This window comes from Fulmarus glacialis, unplaced genomic scaffold (genome assembly GCF_000690835.1).
Source record: "Fulmarus glacialis isolate BGI_N327 unplaced genomic scaffold, ASM69083v1 scaffold18723, whole genome shotgun sequence".
Lineage (NCBI taxonomy): Eukaryota > Metazoa > Chordata > Aves > Procellariiformes > Procellariidae > Fulmarus > Fulmarus glacialis.
This window is the reverse complement of record NW_009205089.1, coordinates 42,638-70,599: the sequence shown is the minus strand read 5'-3', so window position 1 is coordinate 70,599 and position 27,962 is coordinate 42,638. Positions and strand designations below refer to the sequence as shown.

General features: G+C 46.1%; 1 protein-coding gene across 1 annotated transcript in view; it reads left to right on the top strand.

Annotated features, from left to right (window-relative positions):
* Positions 1-27,962, top strand: part of LOC104074954 (ankyrin repeat and SAM domain-containing protein 1A-like) — a 66,422-nt gene that overhangs the window by 9,621 nt on the left and 28,839 nt on the right. Inside the window, 3 exon segments of the mRNA XM_009575268.1 lie at positions 6,356-6,370; positions 6,373-6,923; positions 24,454-24,520. Of these exon segments, the coding sequence (XP_009573563.1) occupies positions 6,356-6,370; positions 6,373-6,923; positions 24,454-24,520 (633 nt within the window).

The window sequence follows — 27,962 nt, the reverse complement described above, 5'->3', positions numbered from 1 at the left end:
CTGACTGAAAATCCACTATATAGCCAGGTTAAGTATCAAACGAGTCTCTCTTCTCCCAGAGGGACTTTTGTGCTTTACAAAGGATCTGGGAACACCTTGTCTCTTGTGTTTGGCTATGGCTGGGCTTTTTGGCTTTCCTTCAACAACAACAACAAAAGACTTGTTTAGAGGAAAAACATCTCTTGCTTCATTCAAAAGTCCTGAGCAGGAATTTGGAAGGATTTAGTTTGGACTCTAAACCTGGAAACCATCTCTTTCATCAACTTTGAGGATGAACAGAGGATAATGAGGACTCGAGGTGATGCCTCATTGACTGCCCTGTAAGACCTGCAGCTTTTTTCTTTTTCCTTCTTGCAGCATGATAGCTTTCATTCCTTGAGTCCTGCCGCATTCCTAGCTTGTATAGGGTGGCACAAGAGGTCATTGTTTTCCCACCAGCATTTGCCAAAGCCACTTGCTGCCGGAGGCAAAGTTAGGGTGTTTTTCGGGTTGGTGCTTTGTGGTCTCGGCCAGGAATAGTCCTTGGGTGACAGCATTGAACCAGAAGCTTTCAGGCTATCTTTTCAGTGTGCAGCTATTGCTGGTTATTCAAGTGCTGGCTATTCAAAGTGACGGCTTTGCTCCTTTCTTTGGCTACCATGTCTAGGCTTGATTAATATGAGTGAAGGTGTGTCGTAATTATGTGTCAGATTAAAATAAAATCTGAGTAATTCATCTGCTTGTTCTTGATGCAAGTCTCTTTGAACACCTGAAGACGTTGGTACTGCAGGCCCTCTAAGCCGCGTTTCATGGAGACGTTGTGGGGAGCATCTCCACCTGTTAAGGATCCAGAGCAGAGTCCTGTCTTTTAATGTACAGCTAGAACGATACTAGCTGTGACTTCAGGGTTTGCAGTCTATGGAAAGTGTTAGTGTGTTTGTAACAAACCTAGAGCTCTTTTCACTGTTGTAGTGGGAGAAATCCAAGGATGCAGTTGAGTTTTCTCATCTTCCAGGACTTGTCTGCTCTTTTAAATGCAATTAGCGCTATGACTAATGCGGTGGAGCCTTCGATCTGGTGGAGGTGAAGAGCTGCTCCAAGGGGAAGGGGCCCAGCCAATCTATTTCTCATCTCTTGCGTTTCTTACGCTTGCCAGGGCCATCTCCTGTTGCTCTTCGTGGTGGACCTGGAAAAAGGGACACGGTTGTTTGTCCCCCTTCTCCAGAGGGTACCAGCTGTTTTCCAAAACATCTCAGTGCTCCCTGTGGCACAACTGCATGTGTGGCAGTGTCCCCAGCTGGCAGCTCTCCCTGTACTGCAGGAGCAGCTGAGTTTTGCAGGGCCCCATGTCATCCTTCACCTGCTGCTTGTCCTCTTGGGGACTTCAGGCTTCTCAACCCCAGTAGGAAATGAGGCGCTGACTATTTTTCTCTTTTGTCTTTAGCACTGACTATTTTGTGTTGTTCATCCTTGCTTTCTCTTACAGCATTACAGGTTGCTTCTTTCTGCACACAAATTTCATAACTGCTCTGAAGGGTGGAGCAACTTTGAAATCTGCTTTATTACACTGGGAACAAAAGGAAATGTTTCCGGCTTTTGCGGTTGTTGGGGTCAGATACCAGACGGGCATGGGGAAGCAGGCGTAGCCAAGTATGAAATGCGAGTTATATGCTGATGGGAGGGGGGAAGATGCATTTAGGGAGTAGCAGAGTCGTTTTGGCAAAGAGTTAAACAAGGCTGAGCGAGGGACTGAAGCCTTAATTGAGGTGTTGGAGAATTTTCCCACCTCTGGATCAGAAGGGTCCTGGAGCATCAAAGGCAGCAGCTCAATCCCAAGACAAGGAGCAGGCTGAAGCATGGCTTTGAATTGCTTCTTGGCCCTCGATCTAAGAGGCTGGGCTTCTAGATGTTACTTGATGAGTTCTGGAGGAGCCTTTGGTCAGAAGAGAAGGACTGATTCTTGCGGGCTATTGAGAAGGGCTTTTCAGGGCAGCTGAAAGGCTGAATTTCAGGCACGCTGTTTTTAATGGTGCCTTTCATATGTGATAGCTGCCTTTGTTCCTCTTGCTGCAAGTTGTCTTGTATCCAGTGACTAGATGAATGTGGTATTATCCGCCTGGCATTGGTTGCCTTTTGTGTATGTTACAGCAGTTTGCTGTCACATGCTGGAGCACTAGGAAAAGTTGGCTTAATGTTTTGGGCAGAGTATCAGAAGTGGTTTGAGCCAAATGCTTTCCCATCCCCTTTGGTAAGGGAACTACGTGCAATCGCATGCATGAAGTCAGGGCATTCAGACCTTGTAACGGGACTTGTAAATAGGCCAAGAGTGGCGAACTGACCAGGAGGAGCCTGTACAACTCCTGCTGTTGAGAGAGACCTGATGGAGGGTGAATGAGGAAAATACTTCTGAGTTTTGGTCTGTCTTGCCTCTCAGGAGAGTCATCCACAAGTGCTGTCAGCAGTAACCAGCTGCAGGTAGGACTGACTTGGTTCCTCCCGATAGTTATTAAAAGCTGATTTGTTGAGGTTCTGCTGTGTTGCTTCCATAGAAAGCCCAGCCTGAAGTCCCTACTTTTCCATTCCTCCTGCTAGAGTTTTTATTTACGGTTGTACTGGCTCAACCAGACATACGGCTGTGCTCTAAACCAGTTATCTGACCCAGTGATAAAAGACAAAACATGCTGCTGAGAGATTTAAAGAAAATATCTTTTCACAGAGCCAGAGTATGGCTACAGAAGGAGTGGGATGGGTCTCACTATAGGGAATCTATGGGGACACATGGGTCTTGCAAACAAAGATTGGAAGGGACAGATCCCTCTTGGTTTGCCGCGAGATGAATGATAGAGTAGAACCACAGCCTCCTTTGGTTTTATCATGGCTGGAGGACAGACCCTTTTCCCATGTCTCGGGTCCAAGCGTGCATTTCTGCTGTCATGATGTATTTAGAAGCTTCTCTGCAGGGTCACATTTAGTGATCTCTCTAAGCAACTATGGCAGTGTTTTATTGCCCTTTCTTGAAAGGCGAGTAGGGGAAGGGGTCTAAATGAGCATGAGTTCAGGTAGCTTTTGGAGAATAAACTCTGCCCAAAATGACAGAGCTTGAGACTAATACAGAAGCATACTGTACATTTCTGGATTCTGTAAATCAGCCTCTGCTTCAGTTTTACTGCAGTTGAAGGTTATTTTTGCACCTCTAAAGTAGCACCAGCTTCCCTCTCTTCTGTGGCCTTTTATGCCACAGGAGATAGATTTGCATGCTCCTCACTTGACAAATTCCAGCATGATGTAGCGCGGGAAGCCTTTTCTATATGAAAGTTAGAGGCTAGCATATGCCCTCGCTAGTTTTAAGGCTGGGGAGCTTGAGCAGAAAACAGCTGCAATAACAGCTTCATTCTCCTAATCCAGGGGCATGATAGGGAAAGAAACTCGGTCGAGGCAGGGCGGTTGCAGTTTAGTGTTACGAGTTTAGGGAAGTGTTCCGTATCTGGAATCATCGGTCTGCTGGCAGGGGAGCTCTTAATTGAATGCTTCCTGGGCAGCAGTCTGTACCCAGAAGGGTGCTCCTGTTCCCATTAGGTGTTGGAAGTAACCTCTCCTGTTGGTGAAACCTGCAGCAGGCATGGCTGAAGAAGTCAGGATCAGTCAGATGTCTGTGCTTGGGTGTAAAATCAGCTAAGGGAGTTGGATAGAAGTCCCTATGCTAAGGACAACTCCCTCTTTACTCAAAGGTGTAAGCGGAGGAGGATGCTTTCAAATCCCTTGGCGTGCAGCAGATAGATGGAACTGGGGTCTCTCTGCTTTTCTAGCACCTAAATATTGTTTTCCCCTTCTCCAAATTCACTACATGCTTGGAAAAATGAGTACTGTTCATCTCTTTGCCATGAGAAAAGTGATCAGCAATCAGCTGAATTATGTCAGTAACCTATCCCAACAATGTACCCCTTCCCGAGATGGCCAGTGGTTGTTGTGGCTTCTCTGCTAGCCATCCTGAGGGACCTTTAGTTGAAACCCCAAAAGGTAAGGCCTGTGGAACCCTCAGTGTTCCTGCCATGTGCACCTCGGTGATAAAAAGGAGCGAGACGACTCTTTCCTTCCTACATTAGTTCTTCTGTCTGCAGCTTTCAGGGCAGGCTCTGAAATGTCTCCTTCAAGACGTTCCTCACATCATCTGAGCAAGTGCAGTTGCCCTTGCTTCATCCCTTCCTTCCCTGGCAGCTGCCTTGTATTTCAAAGTCCTTCACTGGCTCGAGGATGAATGGTGGCTGTGATTTCTGTTCAACAGGAGCCCTTTTGTGAGTCTCTGGAGCTGGATTTGGAGCACTTTGTTCTGGCTGGACCCAAACGTTCCAGCACACGGCATAAACTTTCACCAGCCGCGTCTCTGCCTTCAGCAGAAATGTCAGTAAAGGTTAAGCTGGGGCATGGAAGAAATTATTTCCAAGGAAGGAAAGAGGTTAAGAAGAAAGGCTGTTGATTTTGCAAAAGTTTTTCCCTCCCCATCAGGTTAATGTGACTGTCCCATCAATGCTGTGTCCCTCTTACCAGGTCGGTAGCTCTTTCTTATTAATACCAGTCTGTCCTATGAATGCAGCGTGTCTGATCTCTTCTAAGGTTTCTCTCCAGCATTACAGCTTCGTAACTTTGTGCAAAGTAACTGAACATAGTCTGGTCTTGAGAGCTTCTGATCGGGTGCTGCTGTTGGCACTCCCCAGCCAGCATTAGGAATGATGCTGGTGACACCACCTGCCCGCAGGGGATGTGCCTCCCCCTTGGCAACTTCAGTTGCAGAACTTGTGGTTTATGTGCCCGTGCAAGATAATCAACAACTACTTCATTGTCCTGGAATCTTTAACTCGTAGGATCCAGAATGAAATAAGCCCTTGCATCACTTGATCCCAGCGAGAAGCGAGGTCTGCCGGCGCGCTGCCCTGGCAGTTAACCTCCGTTCAGGCTTTTGCTGTTCCTGACTCAGCTGCCAACTGAACAAGCTGCTTTAGCATTTCTGTGGAGTAAACAAATGCCTGCGAGAGGGACTAGCTTACGCTCATCAAACATAGAGTGCATGAGACCCCAGGACCTAAAGCAGCTTGCAAAGGCAAATGACTAATTCAGTCCTTTCCTGCCTCATTTCTGGTGTGAGGACAGACCACCAAACCAGATGGGTGTTAGGGTTTGAAAATGACCTGGTCAAGCCTCGTGCTGGAAAGGATGCTTGGGGGGAAGGAGTTGATCTCACTGTTGTCGCTAATAGGCTGCTTTTAGTTAAAGATAAGTAAAATTCATTAGTGTATTTTGCCCTCACTGAAATGAGGATTCCTTTGCCTTGGCTTCTGCCTTGCAAAGCAGGCAATTTCCTCTTCACATCTGAACATCCTCCTTGCATTTCAGAGCCACGTTATCGGGGTGCTTTGCCTTAATGCTCCTTTGCAGTGTGTTTTTGATCCTCAGACCGAAGAGTGTTTCTTCAGCACTAAATGGAAGGGGTTAAAATTTGCAAACAGTTATGGACAGGTATAGGAATCCTTGGTAAACAGAAGTTATACTTAGCTTTACAGTTTTGCTTTTGCAGTTCGAATGTGCGTAATGTGACCAAGGTGAGTACACGGATGTCTGTGCACACGCTTGGCAATTGGGATTGATCAATTATTCATGATTTATGCAGGGCCCTGGTACCTGATATTAAAGATGTTGGTGCAGGAGTAGCTAAGTAAGAGTGTCATATTTCTGGGACAGCCGGTACTCCACGCAGCTCGCTGCGTTAGTAGATCAGACCATTCTGTGTTCAGTGGTTCGCTTGCAAGAGAGAGACTTTTTGATCAAGTTTTTTATTGCGTAAACTGTTTATTTCTCTCCCCTGAGTAAGGAGGAGAGGTTAAACTCGGAAACCACTAGGGAGGAAAGCAGTGTTTTTTTTGGGGAACGGATTTTGGAACTCGCAGGTTGATTACAGTCCAGAAGTTTTCCCTCCCTGCAGCTCGTGCCAAGAGCAGGGAGCGCAGCTCTAAATAACACTTTGGCCTTTATGGAAATGTATCAGATGTTCCAGGAGCCTCCGTCTCTGCTTCTCCTACCTCACTTGCTCTCTCTGCAGGATATAGTTAGCACTTCTCTTAGCCTTATATAGCAAGGCCTGATAGTTAGTGTTAACAGGAATAAAACAACAAGGAGAGCTGCCAGATTGCATAAATCAGGCCAGTGTTTGGAATTTCATAAATGCCATGACTTTGGGTACAAGTTGAGCACGCGGAACAATACTGAACTGTTCTCTCTTTATCTCTCCCTCCCTTGCTGAGGGAGGGCAGGGGGAGAGCTGGAATTTTGCTGCTTCTTCCATGTTTTTAATTTCCCCCCCCGCCCCATTTTCATCCCCTTGAAGACCACAGGAGGAGCAGTTCCGCAGCCAGGACTCTGCCGACGGCCAGGACATCCAGGTTCCAGAGCAGTTTTCAGGGTTGCTTCACGGTTCTTCCCCGATCTGTGAGATAAGTGAGGACCCTTTCAGGCTCGTTTCCTCCGCGGAGAAAGGAGGCACAGAAGCTACAAGCCACCCACCTGCTATGCAGCTGGAGGATGCTGACTTACCTGCCTCTGGATCAGTACGGACCAGCTCTCCGGACCAAAACCAGAAAGTGGTCTACGCAACCATCCAGCACACGCACGTCAACCGGGCGGATCCTGAAACTGTAGTCACGCCCCACGTGCTACAGCACCCCGGCGGTGCTGAGGAAGAGGGGGACAGAGCTGTGGGCAGAGCCCACCCAGGGAGCAAGCCCAAAGCCGAGCTTAAACTCAGCCGCAGTTTGTCCAAATCGGACTCTGATCTTCTGACCTGCTCTCCGACAGAGGACGATGCCATGGGGAGCCGGAGCGAATCACTCTCAAACTGCAGTACTGGGAAGAAGAGGCTGGAGAAGTCCCCGTCCTTTGCTTCGGAGTGGGATGAGGTAAGGCTGACCTTGCTTAAGAGCTTCTGTGCCAGGAATGAATCTGTACAGTGTGAGCTCCTCTCTACCGCACTGGCCTTCGGAGGGGGTCCTGGGTGGTTTTCACTACTTTTACTAACTTTCACATCACATTAACAGGCAAATGCTCACTTGTAAGTCTTTAAGGTGTTAAATGCCAAAAGATAGGCTTAACTGGAGTGGGGGAGAAGAGGAATTGCAAGAAGTGAGGGGCTTTTCAAAGTTTTTTAAGTTGCTCAAATACAGGACTTGATTTCTTTTAGGCAAGCCAGGTAAGTTTTTACATCCCCAAAACGAGGGAGAGTTGATAACAGTGCTCCTCACAAATCTGTATGTTGACCTCTTTCCAATTCTTCTCCAGCATCCAGAGGAGATGTTTGTTTCTGAGTCCCTGTTGCTGGGGGCGTTGAGCAGTGTCCTGGGTTCACGGGGATGGAAGGAAGAGAGTAATTAGGCTGTGTTTTGTCTATTTAATAGCTCCCGCTTTCCTCTTCACATATTTATTTCAGAGGCTTGTTAGAAGTCACTTTATTATAGTACAGGAGGCCCATGGATAGTTAAATATTTCATGCTTAGAAAGTTGGCCCTAGTGAACCACTCAGGCGAGATTAAGTGTCCCTCTGAAATTCAGCACTGCAGCATTACCGAAACATTCTTTGGAGATGATTCTCTGCTGGTAGAGCAGCAGCGCTGCAGAAGAGATAAGCTCAGATGAACCACTCTTTGTACACTGAAAGGAAATAAAACCCCTGGTGTGGTGCTGGGGGTGTGGAGCTGTGTGTGCCGGGGGTGTAAACTCGTGGGACGGTTGTGCCCCTGTCCTCTGTGCACTGACTGATGCTCGGCTGCCTCTCTGATCCTGACTCGGAGATAAAGTCATCTTTTGTGGAAGAGGGAGGTATTCAAAGATGTTAAAGCAAAGTGGGAATGCCTCCTCAGTACGAGCCCATTTTTCAGTTCATACTCTCACTCCCTGCAGTGTTTCAGGGTTGCCAAATATATCTATTTTCCTCGATAGCTGTTTTGGTTGTAGAGGCTTTGCTGTTAATTACCTGGGTCAGTTGTACTGTGACTGTGAGTGAAAGATTCTGCGGCAGAAGGCTTATTTGAAAGGACAGGATAATTTTCACTGTGCTTTTCATGCCTAACCGAACTGTTTACAGCAAACGTTGAAAGGGAAGGAGCCTTTGGCTTTACAGTGCTGCACAACTTTACTAGTAGCAGAGGTCAAGTGTTAGTGTGCCTGTGCTTCCTCTGCTCGGAGAAATGAACCCGCAGATCTGCTTCCCTGCTTGTAAACAAAAAGCATCATTTCCACCCAGTGTCAGCCTAACAAGCCACCAGAGGAAAATCTGCTTTTCCTTCCCTTATGTTTAGGTGAGGAAACCAAAGAAAAATGTGAAAAATTCACATCTGTCTACAATGGGGCAGGTCTAACTTAAAAAAATTTATACTATCAAAACCTGATGGTTTTATTTGTCTTCCTGGTTTCTGGTGTAACTTAAACATTTTGTGGAATTGCTTTAATCTGGTAGTAGCATCCTGTGGCTAGAGCACTGATTTGCCTTTGGGTCTCATGGCTGTCACAGACCAGCTTGAATAATTTGAGACAAAGGTTTCTCCTCCCTGCCTCAGTTTCCCCATCTGTGAGATGGCGATAGCCTCTTTTTGCAGAACGTTTTTGTTTCCACTGAAAAACACTATGTAAAGTTAAATATTCTCGTAAGAAGGGGGACAAGCCAGCAGCTGGTGATTCACTGCCTTTAGCTGGATTTGCTCTGTAATTTCCAAAGACTGTATAGAGGCATTTGGGGTCTCATTCTGACTCCTGGTGCAACGGTTGCCCTCTTTGATGCTGTCGGCAGGAGGGGCACGGTTCCTGGGGCAGAGCAATTTTCGATAGAAGCAGCATAAAAGGGAGCTGCTGATAGTAGTTTGTATAGTCAGGTCAGTTCTTGCTATAAAATATCCTAAAGCAGACTCCTATGATTGGTAGGAAATGGTAAAGATGCGCCTGTGGGGAACACTTGGGGTTTTTTTGCAGTGATTTGTACGTGCAGAAAGGGGCTGGTCATAATGGCAACAATGAGATTTAAACATAAACGTAGTGCTGTTGTTGGAGGTTTAATTAGTTCCCTGAATGGGATAATGCAGCTGCTATGAATTAGATGCAACTTACAGCCTCTGAATTTACCAGGCTAATAGAAAACCTTGTTGAGCCACCCCTCTTAGCAATGATTTGGCTCTTCCTCTGTGGTGCGGGGAAACAATGGCAGATTTATATGCCTTATTCTGTTAATTTTAATAGTCTTTATGCAGGCAACTGAGGAGGAAAGTGATCCATGTGCAGCTCTATGCAACACGCAGCTGTAGCAAACAAGCTGAGGATTTTGCCCACTGGCCTTGCCAGCAGTAGGTGTGTCTGTTCGGGGCGCCGGGGACTTGGGGAGGGACCTGTTTATGTCTGTGGACAGATGGGATCCGTGGCAGAGGCTGAGCTAGCATCGCTCTGGGCCACGGGTGACTGTGCTCAGCCAGTCTCGCTGACCGGGGACAGCAGGAAAATCTGCTGCTTGGAAGCCAAGGGTCACATCCCTTCCCCAGCCGAACGCTGCCAATGCCCTTTGTTGGAAGTGGAAGGTGGTGCCGGCTTTGCCAAAAGGGTGGGATGGGGAAGAAATGATTCACTTGGCAAAGCTCGCCCCTGTTCCCAGTTGCAGCTCCTCTGCTCCAAGGGCCTGGCCCAAATAACAGATGCCGACAGCGCTGCCTTGTGCTCCGTGCTGCGAAGGATGTTCAGCGTGCGTCCCGTCTGCCTCCTGACCCACCGGCTCCTTCGTGGGAGCGTGAGCGTACACGTGGTGTCCCCCCTCCAGCTGCTGTCGGATAGAAACTCTTTGCAAGCAAGCCAGAGAAATTACTAAAGCAAAGAGCAATGTATTGCCCAGGGAGAGGGGTGAGGACCGAAAATGCTCAATCTTCTGCTTGAGTGGAAAGCAAGGTGGGGGAGAGGAAGCGTGCGAGGGGGTAGAGCTCCTAGTCAGAATAAATATTTGAATCCTTCCAAACTCGGCTGAGGGCTAAAGTGATAAATTTGTTTTTTGTAATCGGCTTATAAATATTTAGCAGCCGTGAGATGAGCACGCGGCAGTCGCAGCTCACTATGAATTTTGTATGGCAGAATAAGCTGCGTTTGCACTCCTGAAGGAGGAGGGGGGCTCTCGGTGCCCGGCTCGGCTGCCAGCCCCCTTTCCGGGGCGGATTAACTCGCATCTGCTCTGCCTTCCTCCTCCGTAGAGCAGCTCCAGCCCTGCCCGTCTGCCCGGGTTCATGCCCGAGCCCTGCCGTAGGCAGGCAAACCTTGCGTCATGCGAAATGGTGCTGGAGTGCCTTGGAGTTTGCTCAGCAAACCCTCCCACCCGCAGGGTGCGATCCAGGAGGGGCTGAACTGATTTCTCTCTTGATGATAAGCTATTCCAGGTCTCTTTGGATGAAAGGCAACCTATACATGTCTAATATGAACAGTAAGCTGCTTAACAAAAGCTAAGGCGGGTATGCAACAACTTTGCTTTATTCTGAGCCCGTCCTATCTGATCGCTCTCGGCCAGGTTTAGGTGTTGAATGGTTCCTTCTCCCCCTGCCCCAGCTTCTGTTGTGTGTTTTTCCAGGTCCTTTTACCCATTTGATATATCAGCATGTCTGTGATAAAGGAGAGAGCCTGACCAAGATGAAGTAAAGCTTTATCATAATCATTCACTGAGCTGCCACAGCTCCTCTGGGGGGAAGCAGCTTCCTGACAGTGAGAGTAATTAGCAGGGATGTAATCTCCCCAGGGAAGCGGCGGAGGGACGACGGCTGGGCTTCAGGATGTTGTAAAATAGTCCTCTAGAAACTGTGGTGGCTTGAGAAGAAGACAGGCTGTGACAAACGCTTTCTGTCCTTTAGATGCTGTCAGGTTGATAAAAGCGATGCATGGGTGTTTGGAACCCGTGTCCTATGCAGCCTCGCTTCTCTTGGGACCAAGCGAGGTGATGAAGTGAAAACCTTTAAATGCCAATAGCAGATAAATGAGCTCCATTTGTAGAGGAGGAAGAGGGGAGATGTTCGGGTTCAGTAAAATGCAGAAACGTTGGGCCATGTCTTGGCTTCAGGAATTGAGGTTTAGTGCCTTTTGTGATAGGTTTCCAATGCACTGCTGCTTCTGCAGTTATTGCTGTTGTTTTTCTGCTTCGTACCCCGCGCTCCTGCCCCTGAGCGGCAGTGCAGCCACGATGCCCTTCTTGGGGGATTTTTGGTTTTTAAGGGTTGCAGTGTGGTTGTTCCTGATACGTGTATGATCCAGGAGGTGCATCTGTACAACCTGATGTCACCAGCCCATATCTGCATCCATGCTCTGAGCAGAGAGGATGATGTCTGAGTTTAGCTGCTCTTCTTGGGTCGTAGCTATCAGTAAGAAAAATGACCTGTTAAGTGGTCAGGGGCAAAGAATGAGGCAGGCTACTGAGAATTAGCCTCAGACCTGGCTCCTGACATCCCTTAATCCTCCACTTCCAGCTGTCTGCTATCAAGTAAGTGGCTCCGATGCTGAATTTGTAATGAATGCTGGGCTCAGAGGTTCCAGCATCAATTTCACAAAATGAAATAGTTGCCTTGTGTTCTGTCTTTAGCTCTTTTAGGAAGAGATTAAACCTCCTTCAGAAAAAACTTTGGGAACTGAATAAAATGTGTGGGTTTTAGCTTTTTTTTTTTAAGAAAAAAGGAGATGCACAGTCCACCACTTTGATGTTTTTTTTTCCCCAAGTGAATTAGTTGAAGAACTAATGAATATTCTGTAGCTAATTATGGCACTGGACAACCATCATCTCCTATGAATAATTGCAGTGGTGCCCCATGTTTCACTATCGCCGCAGAAGGAGTTCTTTCCCGTTTGCAGTAACTGTGGATGTGGTGTTTTGGCTGTTGCTGACCCATTTTGGGGGTCTTAATGTCCCATAAGGATGGATGCCAGGAGTAAATGGCACATCTGCTGTGCCTTCCATCACAGGTTTTGAAGAGCTGGGGAGCAAGTTGTTAGAAGTTGTGGCTGCTATGGGGTGGTTTTAAATACTTGAGTTCAATTAACCTTGTCAGGACTGCTTGGGTGCTTTAAGAACCTAGTGGAATTCGTGCCTTAATTACACGCTTACAGTTGAGGATTAAGGACATTTGCATTGAAATGTGAAACTTTCAGGAAAGCTCTTGATGCAAAACCTGCCACTGCCTTAAAACTACACGCAGAAGTTGAAATTCAGAGCTGCGAGCTGGTGTTGAAAGAAAATGCAAATATTTCCCTTGTTATTCAGGGGGAGAGCTGCTATTTTTGTGCCTGGTGAAATTGCATCTTGTAAAAGCTCAGTGGTTTTTGTTCTGACAAGCTCACGCAGCTTACCTGCTGGGTAACAGCTCCCGTATGGCCCGCGCTGTAGATCAAAACCTGGTGTTTCAAGTGAGAAACGCAGTTGAGAAAACAGTATGTTCAGCCTCTCCATATTCATACCACCTTGCAGCGTGCAGGCTGGCCATCGCATCTCTGGCTCGCGTGGTCCTGCATGGTCCAAGGACATCGCTGCCATGTGGGTCACAAGGCTCCTTCCTCGCTTGCCAGCAGCCTATGCCTCCAAAAATGTTTAATTTATTCTTTTGGTTCAGGTGTTTAAATCTTAACGCTTCATTTGCCCTGGGTTTGGCTTGTGGGACCAGGCAGAGCCTGTTTTCAAAGGGAGGTGTGCTTGGCATGCTTTTCGGCCGACATCCCTTGCCACGAGCTGGCCCTCGTTTCTAAGCTCTCATTCTCTCATTCCAGTTTTCCCTTTGCCTGTTTGAAGTCTTCTATAATTTTTTTTTTTGGTTTAGGGGACAAGCAGTAATGTGGTCAGTATTTTTCTTCTGATTTCTGCTATTCTAAGCAAGCATGTCCATCAGGATCTTAATCAGCTTAATTATTGGCTGATTATTATCTCCAGATCCCAATGCTTCCTCTTGTTTTTCCTGTGCTAAGGTCAGGAATTCTCGTGTCGAATCTCTTTTCCCTTTGCCCCCAATGGCGAGATTTCCTCCATCCTGATTAACTTTTTGAAGTGAAAGCTTTTGTTTTTCCACCTTACAGGTTTGCTTTGTATCTATTGCAAATGGCCAGCCTGTTAAAATTATAAACCAATACTGAACTAAGCCGAACCAAGCCAAATGAAGACAATTTACCAGATTTGTAGGTAAAATTGGTTGGTGTTCTGGTCTGAAAGGCAAATGTAAAGACCAAGCATACTTTATTCCTGTATTTAGCAGCAAGGTTTAGACATAACATGAATTATATTTGCCAGCTCTTTGAATCGTATCAATTCATCTAGAACTGGACAGGTATCCGGGGCAGCTCTCCCTAAGGCAGGCTTGCAAAATACAAGGAGACGTAGCGGCTTAATCGGCTGCCCTGTGCGTGGAAGAAGCCTTCCATCCATGCCTTCAAAAGGATTTGTGAAAATGCCCTCAATACAGATCTAAATGCACAATGACTTCTTTCTCCTCTTATTTATAGGTCACCAATTACAGGCTGAACGTGGATCTAAATTAGCGTGTGTGCATCCAGTGCACTAGAATAATATAACAATTTCAGTCCACTGCTGCTATGTGTTTCTGTTAACTTTTCAAGTGTATTAACTCGGTATTTCTGAATCAGAAGCTTTTGATTCTTTTATGTAAATTATTCATGCTCTGACAGATATTTTGGTTATGTAACGATCTTGTGATCGTTAGCGTTTTCAGGACTCTTTTTCAGGAACAGAAATGCCCAGCCTGAGTGTCCTTACTAAATTCAGTCTTTCATTATGTTCTCTTCCACTTTACATCGTATCTTCCAGCATTTCAGAAGTTTTTCTTTTTAAAAAAGCATTTCTGTAGCTCTATCCAAAGGCTCCAAGCGGGCTTCACCGTGCTGTGTTGCATCCTGCACCAAAAGCCTAACAAATCATTTCTGGCTTTGTGTGTTAGGATGCGAGAGTATGAAAATGTAGCTGTGAAGACAGTTAATTGATTCGATATTCTTAAGGGTTTTTTTGCCTTTTTTTATTGTGAGTTCAAAACAACCGGCGTCCAGCCATTTCAGTGTTTTGAGCAAGATGCATTGTCGCGTTTGGCCATCTTTCTTGTCATGTTAACATCCAATTTTACTGGGTATTTGTCAAAAAACATTGATATTTGGAGAGCCCTGAATCTCCAGATCCACCATGCACTGGTTGTGAACTACAAATTTATACTATAAGTTCCTTTCCTTTTGGTACATGTTCAGATTTCTAATTCCGGGATTTGTACAAAAACACAGACTGGAGAGTGGTATGAAGCAACAGTCCCTGATCCTGATCCAAATGAGTTTCTCAGAGACCATATTAAGCCAGAAAATGTGTGCGCCTTTATCGCTAATGAACAGTTGCAGAATGTCTTGAAATAAATAACAAATTTAGTGAGTCCTCGTGTTGTGTGAGGAAAGCACATGCTGCTGGAGGAGGATATAGCATGGGAACTCTGAAGTGTTGAAATGTGCCTCAAACAACAGGCTTGCTTTTGTAGTTTAAATTTGAATTATTGAATTGAGCATTATGTTTTCCAGGCTTTTTGGTATTTGTTATGCTGAGTTCATAACACAGGCTGGTATCTTTTGTATACGCAGAATATATTGAGCGATGAAATATGAGGCTTCTGCTCTATGGGATGGTGATGTTGAGAACATAAGCTGAAGCATCATAAACTAAACCAGAAGTGGTTTATGTGCTGTCACCAATCTAGAAATGAGATTCATGGCCCAGATCCAAATTTCCCAGGACTACACTTGCGCTAAGGAGCCAGCAGGTTATTGTCCCAGATCCTTCTGCTCCCAATATTTGCAACTCCATCCCCTTCAGGTGGTTGCTGCGATCCAGCCATCCCTCTGCTCTGAGGACGTGTCCCAGCTGGGTCTGAGCAGCCTTGCGTCCACCTTCAGGGATGCAATATCAGTTAGTAATATCAGGTGTCCATTAACCAAAGACTTTTCCGGGGAAGATGCCTTAGATCACTTGTGTCTTGCATCAGCAGGATAAACAGGGAAGCAGGCAGGACTTAATTGCTCGTTAAAGCAGCACCTGCTATATTGTCTCCCAGATGGAGGTCTGCATGCAGCATCTTCTTGGCTTGCCCGCTGCCTGCGAGTGCCCTAATCACAGTGGTATTTTGAGCCTGCATTGTGCTGGCTTTTAGAAAAGCTGTCTTTCTGTTGGCTTTGACCCCTCTATTGTTATCTGTGCTATTGTCGCATCAAACCTCAATTATTGTGAATCTGCAAAATGCTTGGAAGCTGCAGCGAGTTCAGCGTGCGACCCTGGGCGCTCGCCGTGCCTCGCTTTACTGGGCTGCGGGCTGGGAGAGCAGCAAGTGCTTAGAGATGCAGCTAATAGATGTCAAATGTAGTGGACTTCATTTCGGTATGGCTGCTGGGGAAGGCTGTCTGAGGGGTCTTTTCACCATGTTTCCTAAACTTTTGAAATGAGAAGCAGGAGGAGTTGGGCGAGTGCGATTACCACTGCACCGAGAAGCCTAGAAAATGTAGAAGTATCAGCTAAGGGGCATTATTGCCATTTACGGGACTCGTGGTATAAACTGGGTATTAATTTTGAGGTGCTCAGAAAGGCTAGCTAAGGCTGTTTTTTCATTCAGTCCGTCACTCTTGCGCAGGGTGTTGGTATTCAGCACCGTTGTGCAATTGCCACTTCAGTCATTTGCTTGTGCTGACCTCTTCCATCCCCTCCGGACCGTATACCACATCTCTTGAGAGATGATTTCACAAGACAGCAATTAAAAAAGAAATTCCTAGATCTTGATTAAATAGCTCTGCTTTCTTTTTCCTCCCAGCAACCCCAAAATAACTTGCTCTTGTTTACTAGAAAACCCATAAAACAGTTGGAAACAGCTAGCAGCATCTCGTGTTCAGCTAGAGCAACCTCGTAACTGTCTGACACAAACTTTCAACCATGATGTTGAAGGTTGTCAGGCTTTGTTTGCAGGAGAGATCAACTTTTTCAGGCAAGCGTACAGCTCATGATTGATCTTACCTTTGTGTATTTGGGGTTTGTTGCTGTGGTATTGGTGCGAAATGGAAGCATCGGATAGAGGCGTTCTGTGCTTCTCCAGCATCGTCCATTGCACCCTTATTTTTCTCCCCTGGTTTTTCTAGCTAGCCCGTTAGGCTGTAATGAGACTGGTCACTCTGTGATTGGAGGTGTTTGTTGCACTTGAAGGGGTTCTTAAACTGCAGAAGCAGCTTGTCTGGTTTTTTTAATAATTTTAAACCAAATCTGCCCCATCCCTCAGTTGTAGAAGCTTAGAAATAATGAAGTCTTAACCCTTGACACTTACTTGGAATTGCAGAAATTTAAAATACTGATAACCTTTAAACCCAACTTTGTAAGTAGCTTTCAAGAATAAAATATGCTGCTTTAACTGCTATCTTGTCTGCCGAGCTCTAGCCCCAGGCAAGTTTGTACATTAGGTTATGAACCCCTTAATAATAAGGATTTATAATGGGAATCCTGATATATTCTTAATTATGCTTATGCTGCAGGGTGTCATTATAATGCACTAATACCATACATATGGTAGATAGTGTGCCATTTGTTTCTGTGTGTTTTTATTTAATTATAGACTTTTATCTGAATAACTTTATTGCTCAGTGTTTCTGTTTCTTTGACGCATGCACAGGCGTGCCATAGCTTATCTTCCTTGTGACCAGACTTCTGGACTGGGGGTTTTAAGCTGCTGATTTGGGAAGGGGCCACAGAGGAAGCAGAAGGCATTGACCCCACACGGGGTTTTTCCTTGCTATGTGCAGAGCTCAGAAAGAGATGGGTGATGGTGCGTGGTAACAAAAACTCTATCATAAAGGAAGGTAAGCTTGGGAAGCACCAGGTGGGAGAGGTTTGGAGGAGAAACCCTTTACACTGTCCCCTAACACTCTTGGTGATGGCACAAGCTGACAGTCCCCCCATGTCGCGGAGGTGGGGATGCTGCTGTCACCTTTGGGTGAACTTCTGAACCACAGAAAGCACCTCAAAAAAAAGCCGTTTTCTGCTGGTTTGGTTCCCAGAGGCAACATGCTGTAGTTACATGTGTGTGCATGTATGTATGTGCACATGCACAGACTCACCTTCATCTCTAAATCATCCCTAGATGATAACATGTAGTTCCCTGTTCAGGCTTCTCAGGTATCAGGGGCTGATGCAGCAGTGAGGAGCCTGTGAAGAGCAGTGGAATAAAGCAATGTGTTGTGTCTCGTTCTGTTCGTACCTGATTTAACAAGTCTGAAGTTACAGTGATGTAAGGGGAAAACACTTCATTGGAGTTTTTCTTCAGTGCCCCTGAGTTAATTCTAAAAGCTGTTTTTCCAGGATAAAAGCTTCAAAGGGGCTCTCCTTTGTATCTCAAGGCATATCTGGATTTTAATGGTAATATTTGGCTTCTCAGAAATAAGCTCCCTGCAAAGGAGCTTGTGTTTGTGTGTGCGAGGGAGGTGTTGGAAAGAGAGCACTGCGTGGAAAGGTTGGCCGACATAGCCTGGTGCCTTAGGCACACTTCCAACCTCCTGGTTCACATACGCAAACCTACGCTTCTGGTTGGCCTTCTTAGTTTTGAAGCGGGGAAGCATGCACTTACTTTAAACAGAGCTGTTTTGTGGGGCTCAGGGCCTAACTATGGAGCTTGGTTGGGGATGCAAGTGCGGGGTGTTATGCCTGCGGAGCTGCAGAAGAGCAGTGCAGATCATTGTCCGAAGCAGCTGGATGCTCTGACCACCTATTGTTCTCGGAGGGGATGGAGGGAGGGGGAAACCCTGCTTGTAAACCGTCTGGGGTAGGATAGCTGTAGCTCTCGGCAATATCTGGTCATCCAAATGCTGGCATGCACGTGTATATATATTTTTTTTTTTTTTTTCTTTCCTTCCCTCCCAGGACAACCTTGCTATGTCCTTGGGAATCGCTGATGCTGCATGCAGAGACTGAGAACAAAACTTCTGCATTTATATTGATGGTAAACGTAAGGGCTTTTCAGCTGTAGGTGAGCTTTTACTAAACCCCTTCCAGAAAGCTCTAGTAGCGTAAAGATACCCCTGAACCTGCGTGAGTGTCACACTAACGGAGTGCTGCTCAATTTTGTGCTTTCTGAATGAAGCTTCCTTTCCCTGCATGCAAATGAGCTGCTGCAGACAGCTCATATTGCATGAGGCTGTCTTTTATTTTGGTGATAGAAAACCCTGGGACTTGTTTAATCGTCCTCTGTCTCTCTCAATGGACTGGCTGGCTCCAAACTTCAGTGCTGGCTGTGTGGAGCAAAAACTGGAGAGATTAATATGGACACCACGGCTTCACATCCATCAGGGCTGGCTGGAGTGCTGCCTCTGCGGGGCCACCCGTGCCCTCCGAGGAGAAGGGTCCCTGGAGGCTTCGATGCCCTGTACCTGGCACCACTGTCTTCACAGAAGATGTGGGAACCTGTCTCCCGCTGGTCATGCAGGGTGGTATCAGAGGAAAGGAGATATTTTGCCTCCTGCTCATGTCAAAAGCCATTAGATGCTTCTGGCATGAGTGCTGTGAGGTGGGGAATTACTTTGCAGGACTCTGGTGTTGAAATGTCCTCTGTTTTGCCTGCAGAACAAACCTCAGCATCCAGCGTGTCCTCCAAGCTGGCTTGGTTTTTACTGGCCTTCTACAAACAAATACCTTTTTCTCCATTAATCGGAACTCAGTCGCTCGGGGTAGTTTGTTTTAAGATAAAGTTCTGTTTTGGAGTAAATTGCCAGTTGCTATGTTTTCGTGGCTGCCTGCCTGCGTGGAAGAGCTTACCACTTCCCCAGTCCCAGGATGACTCTCAGCCGCACCCAGCTCCTTTTTTTGGGGTATTTTTATTCTTCGGCAAAACGTAGGCAAATGTGAAAATACATCAGTGTGCTTCAATCCTGGTAACTGCTCTGCAACTGCTTCCCGTCATATCCCTTGCTTTGGGGTTTGCTGAAGGGGGCTCTCCCATCCTTACAGCCTTTCCTTCTCCCAGATTATTTTAGATTTGCAGTAGTTTGTCTCCTTTCTTGGGAGGGTTTCGGGCCTCATTGGCTAAAATATCTTTATAGCGTGGAGCCAGCTACCCCTCTAGATTAGGAATAACAGATACGATTGTATTAATTTAGGAGGCAAAAGGCTTTTGTGGTTTTATTTCTGTGGGTGTAAAAAAAAAAAGAAAACATAAAAAACCCCACCCCAAACCCACTCCACAACCTGTTCAGGGACGGATGCTTGGTGCTTCAGTGGAAAAAAACAGGTTAAGCCAAAACAAATCGGAACTGAGTGTTCAGGCTACAACTAAGTCTGAACTGCAGCACTATATTTAAACACGGTATTTTTGTATTTTAATAATTAACCACTGGGAAAGAACAGCCTAAAAAACTGTAGTGTAGGCTATTTTCAAGGTATCTTCTCTTCCAGCCCCATCTTAGTGCCGTAGAGTGCAGCTGAGGGCTGGTTGCGGAGGACAGGGATGCTATAAAGCCTTCATTCCCTTTTTGGTTTGTGTCCTTCCCCTGTATTCTTATCTTTGCAACCCCTTAACAGTTAAATCAAGATGATCAGCAATAAACCGGTGTTTGAGCTGATGTGTGACTTGGGAGACTGTTTTCTTCTCGTGGAGAGCCGAGGGCATGAAGCAGGATTTCCCTTTACATTAATTGCAATACAGTTTTGTCTGTGCATAACCGTGCACAAACTGATGTTTAGCAAAGGATGAGTTGTGAAAGGTAATCCTTTGCCGTGTGATCATTTCATTACCATTTGGTTCTATATAGCACAAGGCAATTGTCTGCTTTTGAGGAAAAGTTTGTGGGTTTTTTAGTGCTGAAGAAGCACCTGCAAGTCCTCCCCGCTGTGTTTTGACTGCAGAGCTGTCAGTGCTGGGGGCTGAACCTGAAAAGCATCAAGTCCCTCTCGCATTAGGGGAGGGCAGTGCGATGGAAACAAGTGAACTTGGCCTGGCACCCAGAGTTAATTTGCACTTTGAATCCAGCTATGGAAAAGGGATGCAGGGAAGGAAGCAAATTTTTCACAGTGTCAGACCGTGGTGACCTGCCCTGGGCAGGGGAACTCACCCAGTCTGCTGAGAGCGGGGCGGGTTGTGATCTGGATTCACGTTGTCCTCTTGTCTGCAGCTTTTGGGCACCTGTTACCTCCATGCATGGGGGAGAAGTTGTTTTTAGAAAACTCTTACCTACATTTAAAGGAAGCGAAAAGATGGGGAGAGTCCTTTTATCCTGCACCGTCCTCTCCAGGGCTATAGTACTGCAGTAGGCATTGCTTCTTCCCAGCGAGAAACACAGCAGAGGAGACGACCTTTCTTAAAATCAAGTTAAAACTTTCTCTTATCCTTCATCCTGCACTGTGAAAGAGCAAAACTGCAAGTGGGTAAGGGTGGAAGAGGGCATCCAAGCGTGGAGTGCAGTGGGGGAGGGCGAAATGCTGGCTCTAACGATGCTAAATTGCTGGGAAATAAATGGGATATTGTTGTAACGAGCATCTGATGGGAGGGAGCTTACCTGGCTCTTACCAAGTAGCGTTCAGAGTCGTAGCTCTGACCAAAGAGGGGCTGCAAATGGGTTTGAATCTGCCACGGAAACATGCTCTTGTGCTCTTTGCCTTTCCCAGCAGCACCGGCAGCAGTCCCCGCACGTCTTCAGAGCTGGGTCCCGGCACAGCGTAAGAGATCTGCAAAGCGCTTTGCCTCTGTTGCTGGGAGACAGTCGGAGGGAGCTGGGGCTGCTTGAACAAACACGCTTTTTTCCTCGCCTCCTCTCTTCCCTCCCTCCCCACCTTTTTTTTTGTTTGTTTGGTTTTTTTCCCTCTTGGTGACTGGTTATAGGAAAAGCTTGGCTGGAACCAAGTGATTCTTGCTCCAAATGATCCCATGAGACTAAAGAACCTCACAGGCTTCCAGATCCGCTGAAGTAAATGTCTTTTAGATAAAGATCCCAGACAGTAGGTACAAGAGCGGCTCCAGCTTAGAAATATACCTTGTAATGAAGCTAATTGACATAAGTCTTAAAAGCTTAATGCCCTTAAACTTCTGGAGCTTGAACTGAATTGACCTCAAGACCCAAATTCTGCAGCGAGCCCTCAGGGTTGTGGCAGTATCCCAGAAATCCTGCCGCAGCTCGGGTTCGGTGCCTGCTTATGGAAGTGAATAAAACAGTCAGTACCAAAGCCCTTGGTCTTATTTGGAAATGAGGCTTGTTTTGCACCATCCCTGTATTTCCCTCCAGTCTTGCGTGGCCTTTATGTACTGATGATACATAAGGGCACCATGAAATTTGAAGGCTTTGCTGGGGAGCATTTGCTGCTTCGGAGGGGCAAAAGCAGATAAGGCAGGGGGTTCTTGCCGAAATGGTGACTGGCAAACCTGTGCATCGTGAGACCTACGTTACCTCTGGGTTCCAGTCAGTAACCTCTGCTGAGAAATATGAGGCAATTAATACTTTTCAGTTATTTCACATTGTCTACAGGCTTGAGCAGAAGCTGCTGCATCGCTCACGTGTCCTTCAGGCTCCATCAGAGCTAGTGAGAAACGGAAAAGTTCTTTAAAACCGAGCCCGTGGAGAGGAACGGGGCTGATGGAGTGAAGGTGACTGCCACAAACGCCTCCAACAGAGGGAAACAGTTAAAAGGCATAATTAGGGTAGAAGAAAAACTCAGCATCACAAGGCAGACTTTAAATTCCATTTTTTCCTCTTAACTGGTTCCAGTTTAGCTGATCCCACACTTCTGTTGCTGATACTGCAGAGTTGCTGATTCACACAAAAGTCTTAGGTTAGCTGACAAAAAAACCCAACTTTTTCTTGCAGTTCTCAAAGCTGTATTTCTGGGGCTTCCTTATTCAGCCACAGTGAGTCTAAATAGCAAGATCAGATGACACGATGACTAGCCGTGTAATTTTTATCTGAAGCAATGGCTAGTGATGTAAGCAGCTGCAAAACGAACCACCCTGTCTGTGTTTGATTTTTGTCATTTAAGGGCTGCCTCTGTCCACTTGGAATCGGGATATTTTTGCCTTTTACGTGGCCTCATCCTTTTTTAGTGCATCCTTTTAAACTTGAGCTTAAAAGACAAAATCCCATTTCTTGTACAGATAGCTTGCAGTTTTTGATTAAAGTTCTGAACGACTTGTCTTCTGTAAGTAAAAGCTTTCATGTCCCAGGCTATCATATCGATTCTCCCTTGTCATTTTTATCCTCTGATGAAACAAGGGATCTGATCGCTCATCCTGCCACCCTGCTAGCGACTCTGTTAGCCCTTGTGTCAGCGTTTGATGGCGTCTGGCCTTTGTCTGAGACCCGCACGGCCCCGGCAGCCCGATGGAGAGCCCGGTGTTGGGGTCAGGTATCTCCCAGCTGTTTTAGCAAAGGCCACATTTGAGTTCTGGTTGTGTCCGGGGGCAGAAGAGCAATAAACGCTTTTGCCTTATGTACCACAGGGCAGCGTGCCGATGGCAGGACCCACGCATCCAGCGACTTCAAAACCCTTCCTTTAACTGAAATCTCTTTTTAGAACATACTTCACTTTTCTTCCATACATGTTTTGAATTCTGAATTCTGGTTATTGTTTTTTCAGGCTGGTCTTCAAAGCTCCCAGTAAACTAGCATTAACTGTATTTCAAGCCCAGTAGAAGTGCTGGTCCTCATGGTGTTCTAGGGCCAGAGGATCCGCATCCTTTAATGACTCTTCTATAGATCGCATGAATGCCTTCTCCCTGGTGAGATTTAATGCTACAAGTGCACTGCCTGTCTGTTCCCCACAAACAGGAAGGACTTTATTGGAGATCTGACTTGGCAGGAGCCTTTTAAGACTGTCTGGTTTTTTTTGTTTCACCAAAAAAAAACCCTCCCTAGTGGAGTTCGGCTTCAAGCTGCCATTGATTTTGATTAGAAGTCAAACTCCCGGCTCCCTGCAGTGTTTCCAGGAGTCCTGCTCGCCGGCCAGGCAGTTTTGGGAGCTCCTGCAGCTGCACCAAGCAAAGCATCGCACTGGGATGCAGGCAGTGCAAAGGCAGCTGGGGGATGAGGTCCAGGAAAACTTGGACTCCTTCCCCAAATCTGTCCTTAAAAGACCAGAAAAAAAAAAAAGTTGTGTAAGAGTTGAAGTTTCTTTCCCCCCCGCCCCTCTCTGTTGCCAGTCGATGTATCGGCTTTGCATTCAGCAGCAACCGCTCTGAAGTGCCTCGCAGGAATATTTTCTTGGGAGATTTCTGTTCAGGAATCTCTCACTGGGGGCTCTTTTTTAGTTTTTGGGGTTTTTTTGTTTTTTTTTTTTTTTAATTTTCTGCTCGATTATAGATTGAAGACTGGGGTAAGCAACCAGACCTGAGCCTCTTAAGTGTCTCATTGCTCTTTGGAAAATAGTGCGCTTTAGTGCTTTAGATTGTTGAAAATTCTGAATTGACTAACTGAGGTGCAATTTATCAGGTCTTTCATCTTAACAGAATTAACCTAGCAATTGTCACTGTCAGTCTTCCCTCTGCAGCATTGCATTAGAAAGCCTCGATTTACAAATTCTGCTCAAGAATTGTTTTTGAAAAGTTTCTATTCTCATTTAAGAAAGTAATCCTGTAGGTTCTATGGAAATTGCAACTTGCATTAATTTTTTTTTTTGTGGCAAATGCAGTCAACTCCTAAGTGGACTTGAAAAGACACCATCTCAGGCAGTAGTTTTTACCTTTTTTCATAATTGCATGAGGTTTGACTGTGAATCGCTTAAATTAGGGGATGAAATTGTCTTTAGCTCCCTCTCCTGGGTAGTTAAGGCATTTGCCCCCATGACGTTGCTGCTTTTGCAAACTTGATGTATTTTCAAACTCTTTCTAAGCATCTCTGCTCTCAGTGGAAGTGGTGAGGAGCACAGTGTCCATGCACAGGATTGGGAAATGTGATGGTTTAAAAAAAAAACCAAACCAAACCAAAAATGCCCAACAAAACCCAGACTGAGGTAAAGCCAAGTTTACGTTCTGCATGCTGTGAAAGAGTTAGTGAACTGCATTTCTTAGGCTTTGCTGCTGGTGAAGGTGGGGCTGCATGTTTGTACAGGGTGAGCTGAGGAGTTTGGGGTTCCCTTCCTTCTCCCTAATTTTATGCTCCAGAGGGATGGTTTTGTTGGAGCTGTTTATTTTCAGGCACTGGCAACTTGTGGAAGGGAAGGCTCTGTGGAGTCCCAACCTCTACGCATCCCTTCTGAGTCATCTATCCTTACAAAGACTTTTCCAGGCAAGGTGTTAAGGGTACCTTTTTTGGGTCAGAGGTATCTTAACATCCTTTCCTGGATTTCTTAGGCAGTCACGTGGCAGGTGAAATCCCGGGACTGCCTTTAACTTTTCCTGAGGCTTTATGAATAATGCAGCATGTGTTGTTGTTTGTTTTTTTTTTTATTTTCAGATTGAGAAAATCATGAGTTCCATCGGGGAAGGCATTGACTTTTCTCAGGAGCAGCAGAGGATCTCAGGTAGCGTACCCAGCTTGTGTGTGTCTGTCTTGGTTGCGCTCTGTACAAAAACAAGGTGCTGGCTCCTGCGTGCAGAGCTCTTTAACCTGCTTTGGCTCCCAGAAGGGAAAGGAAGGCTCTGGCACAGAAGGAGCAGACCTCAGCTTCCCAGCGTAATGCTCGATACTGCTACTGGTAATTTTAATTCAGTACTTCCCTAGGTAGATTCATTTAATTTTATATAATGCAGCTGTCCTTCCCTCCTAGCAGGCTTTTGGGGGAAATGGGCTGGGTGAAGAGCATTGCAGCTGGTACCCCCAGTCTGATGGGAAAGAGGGGGACCCTGACTACCCCAGTGTTGATTAATACTCACCCAGTGACAGCAGTGTGTGTGTGTAGGGGGTCTTGTTTCTTGTTGAAACTGCCTGTTTATAAATCTTGGGGCTTAGTATTACTGTTCGGGATATGGTAAATTTTGCAGTGATGTTGTACATCTTTGAATAGCTTTAAACAAAGGCTTATTGCTGACAATTGTGGAGTCTTTACTGGTGCTTTCCAATACCTGAAGTGACTTTTTATAGTCCTTCCCTTTAGGTGGAGATGAGAGTTGCTGGCTTGTGTGAGTGGTCTGGGACACTTCTTGTGCTCTTCTGCAAGCTTATGGCAGTAAAATGGGCTCTGGAGTGGGTGGCTTGTTGCCCCTGCTCGCACAGCCCAATAACGGCTGTGTTCTGATACTTAAAACTTCACAACTAGTCTTTGCTCAGTGTGTAGGAGGAAGATCAGGTTTTCTGCTCATACAAAAAAAAAAAATCTAATTTGCAGCTGAAAGATGGTATAAGGACTCCAGCCAGTATCCTAGGGACAGAAAGTTCTACTGATCTCCTGGCTCCTACAATTACTGTTGTTCTTGACATAGCCTCTGAGAAAGTTGAACCGATTGCTTACAGTTCGCTCCTGCCTTTCAGGATAAGTTTGTCTCAAGTTTCTGTTCTTCTCTGGTGGATAGCAACAAAATTTTCTTTAAGCAGTCAGTCTGAAACAGAGCCGCTGCATATTTGTCTTCTGGCTGGTCTCGCAATCCCCACAACAATCTTGCTTTTGTTTCAAATACATAATGCGATAGCAAGATGCTCTTTTTTCTGGCTTTTTTTCATTATGTAAGTGTGGGTCTGTCCTTTTGGAAATGAGCAGAACCTCTCTATAGCCCTCCACATTCTAGTATTTTATTCTGTAAGGCTCACAAAATCCTTTCAGCCCTGGGAGGAGAGGATGGGAATTTTGTATTTAGAGTTGTCCATCAGAGTGACTATAGCCAAGATATCAAATATCCTCGTTATCTCCATGGCAATTCACCCATCCTGGATGCACGTTCACTGCTGGGCACGTTTGGAAATAAAGCTGCTCTGTGGGCACGGTTGGGACAGTTTTCCTCTGGGTAAGACGGCAGCTGATGGGGAAGCACGGGCTTGGAGGGGCTGTCTGGCTACCAGTGGGATTCGGTGTACCTTTAGAGGCTGTTTGTATTTCACAGATTAAGAAATGTTTCCTGGGGACCAGGAACGTTTGAGCAAAGCCTGTAAGGGCCAGGTTTTAGCTTGATTGCAATAGAATAAGACGTAAAGAGCTGCTTCTGCCACCCAGCCTCTAAAACAAACCGTCCGGAGTAACTGGAGGGTTGCGGCGGTTTTCCAGCAGAAATACTGGTTTTCTGCAGCCCATAAAATGTTTTTGCCAGAATATTATAATGTTTCTTCTCCAACTTTCCACCTGTAAAACTCTAGATGCCCTGTCGTTGCTTCAAATCAGATAAAACTCATCACAATTTCTTTTTTCTATATATTTCACCTACGTACTTCTGTGACCTTGAAGTATGTAGTTTTATTAATTTTATAATAAAACTTCATAAATAGTGTCTGAGATGATTTAGTTGTGCATTTTGTCTTTGCTTTTTCCAATTTCCATAAAACAAGGTGAAGAAGGAATCGTAGTGTCATTTAGCACATTGATTTTCCTCAAACAGAGCAACGTCCTCCTCCAGCCATGTTTGCAACTATTATAACTCTTATCTCCGCAATGCAGCATCAGAGTGACGGGAGACGATCCTGGGTTAAAACACTCTCATTTCCATAAATGTTGTAAGTAGAGGCGGCTGCGGTGTGGGGGATAGCGAGCCCTGTGCCGAGTTTGTGTGCAGGATCCGGACTGGAGCAGCAGAGAGAACCAAGTCTCAGTTAAAAATCTTCCTCCATTGCTCCTGCAGTGACCTCATTGCATGCCTTGGCTCTGCACATCAAACAGGATCGTTCTGCCGTTTTACCAGCTTTTTCGCAATACTTTTTGTGCCTTCTTTTGAGGAAAGTAGATGTGAAGGGGAGGTGGAACAAATAGAGGAAGGAGGCTTTGATATTGGTGCAAATGTTCCTAGGCGTGTCTCCATACTGTTTGCAGAGTGGGGAAATAACCTAGCCCTTTCCCAGCTGACTCTCTCAACGCTTCTACATTTCCGAGCTGCTCGGGAGGTTTATTTTAATTCTTCTCTTCCTGGGATGCAGCTTCACTCTGGAAACCAGCAGTTTAAGGAACCTGTGCTCTCTGCTGCTGCTGGCAGAGCCGTGGGTCCTTGGGAGCCTTCAAAGGAGGAGATAATTGCTTGGCTTTAATGGTGCCTTTTGAAACGGAGTTGTTTGTAGTGAGACACAGCGTGCAGAGCTTGATTAAATGGATGCCGATGAACTCTGCTGTCTGGGGACCAAAGGTGCCTAAATATCATGTACTGCTCAAGGGGTTTAAAAAAATCTTCATCTTGAAATTGTTGTCGGAGGAAATGCTTTCTGATGGTGAGACCAGTTCAGCTGTGGCAGTGCTGTCCCCTGGATACTTCCTGACCCAACAGCCGGGAACGGTCCTGCCTGTCCAGGGACACGGCCTTTTCCCCATGCCCCTTGGATTTCTCTGGAGGGAGGATCGTCCTCCCCAGCCACTTCTGTGAGGGCAGCGGCTGTGCTGGGAGCAGGACTGGGGTGATGCCAGTTGCGGGTCAGCACGGGTGTCTTGGTGGCCGTGCCCTTTGGATGTGGTTAAGGCCACGTGCCTCAACTTGGGTGATGCGAGGCTGTTTGAGTATTCCCGTAGGTATCGATATCCACTAAACAAGGCTGCTTGCAGGACAGGTGCTTCCCACCCTATACTTGAAGCACGAATTCCCTTCTCTGCTTTTAAATCAGGAGCAAAGACAAAAGCAGAACTCAAGAGCTTGTTTTCCTTTACTGCAGCGTGATGGAGGATGCTGGAGAGCGTGAGGGATTCTGTCCTTTTAAATCCTTCACCTCCAAACTGCTGCATCTGAACTGCTTCGGGTGGGCAGCGTCTCCTCTTGATGAGATGCTAATATGTATCCGCACACGCAGCTCACACTTCTGTAATAAAGCTTATCTCGTATCCACTTGTCACCTGGATTTTA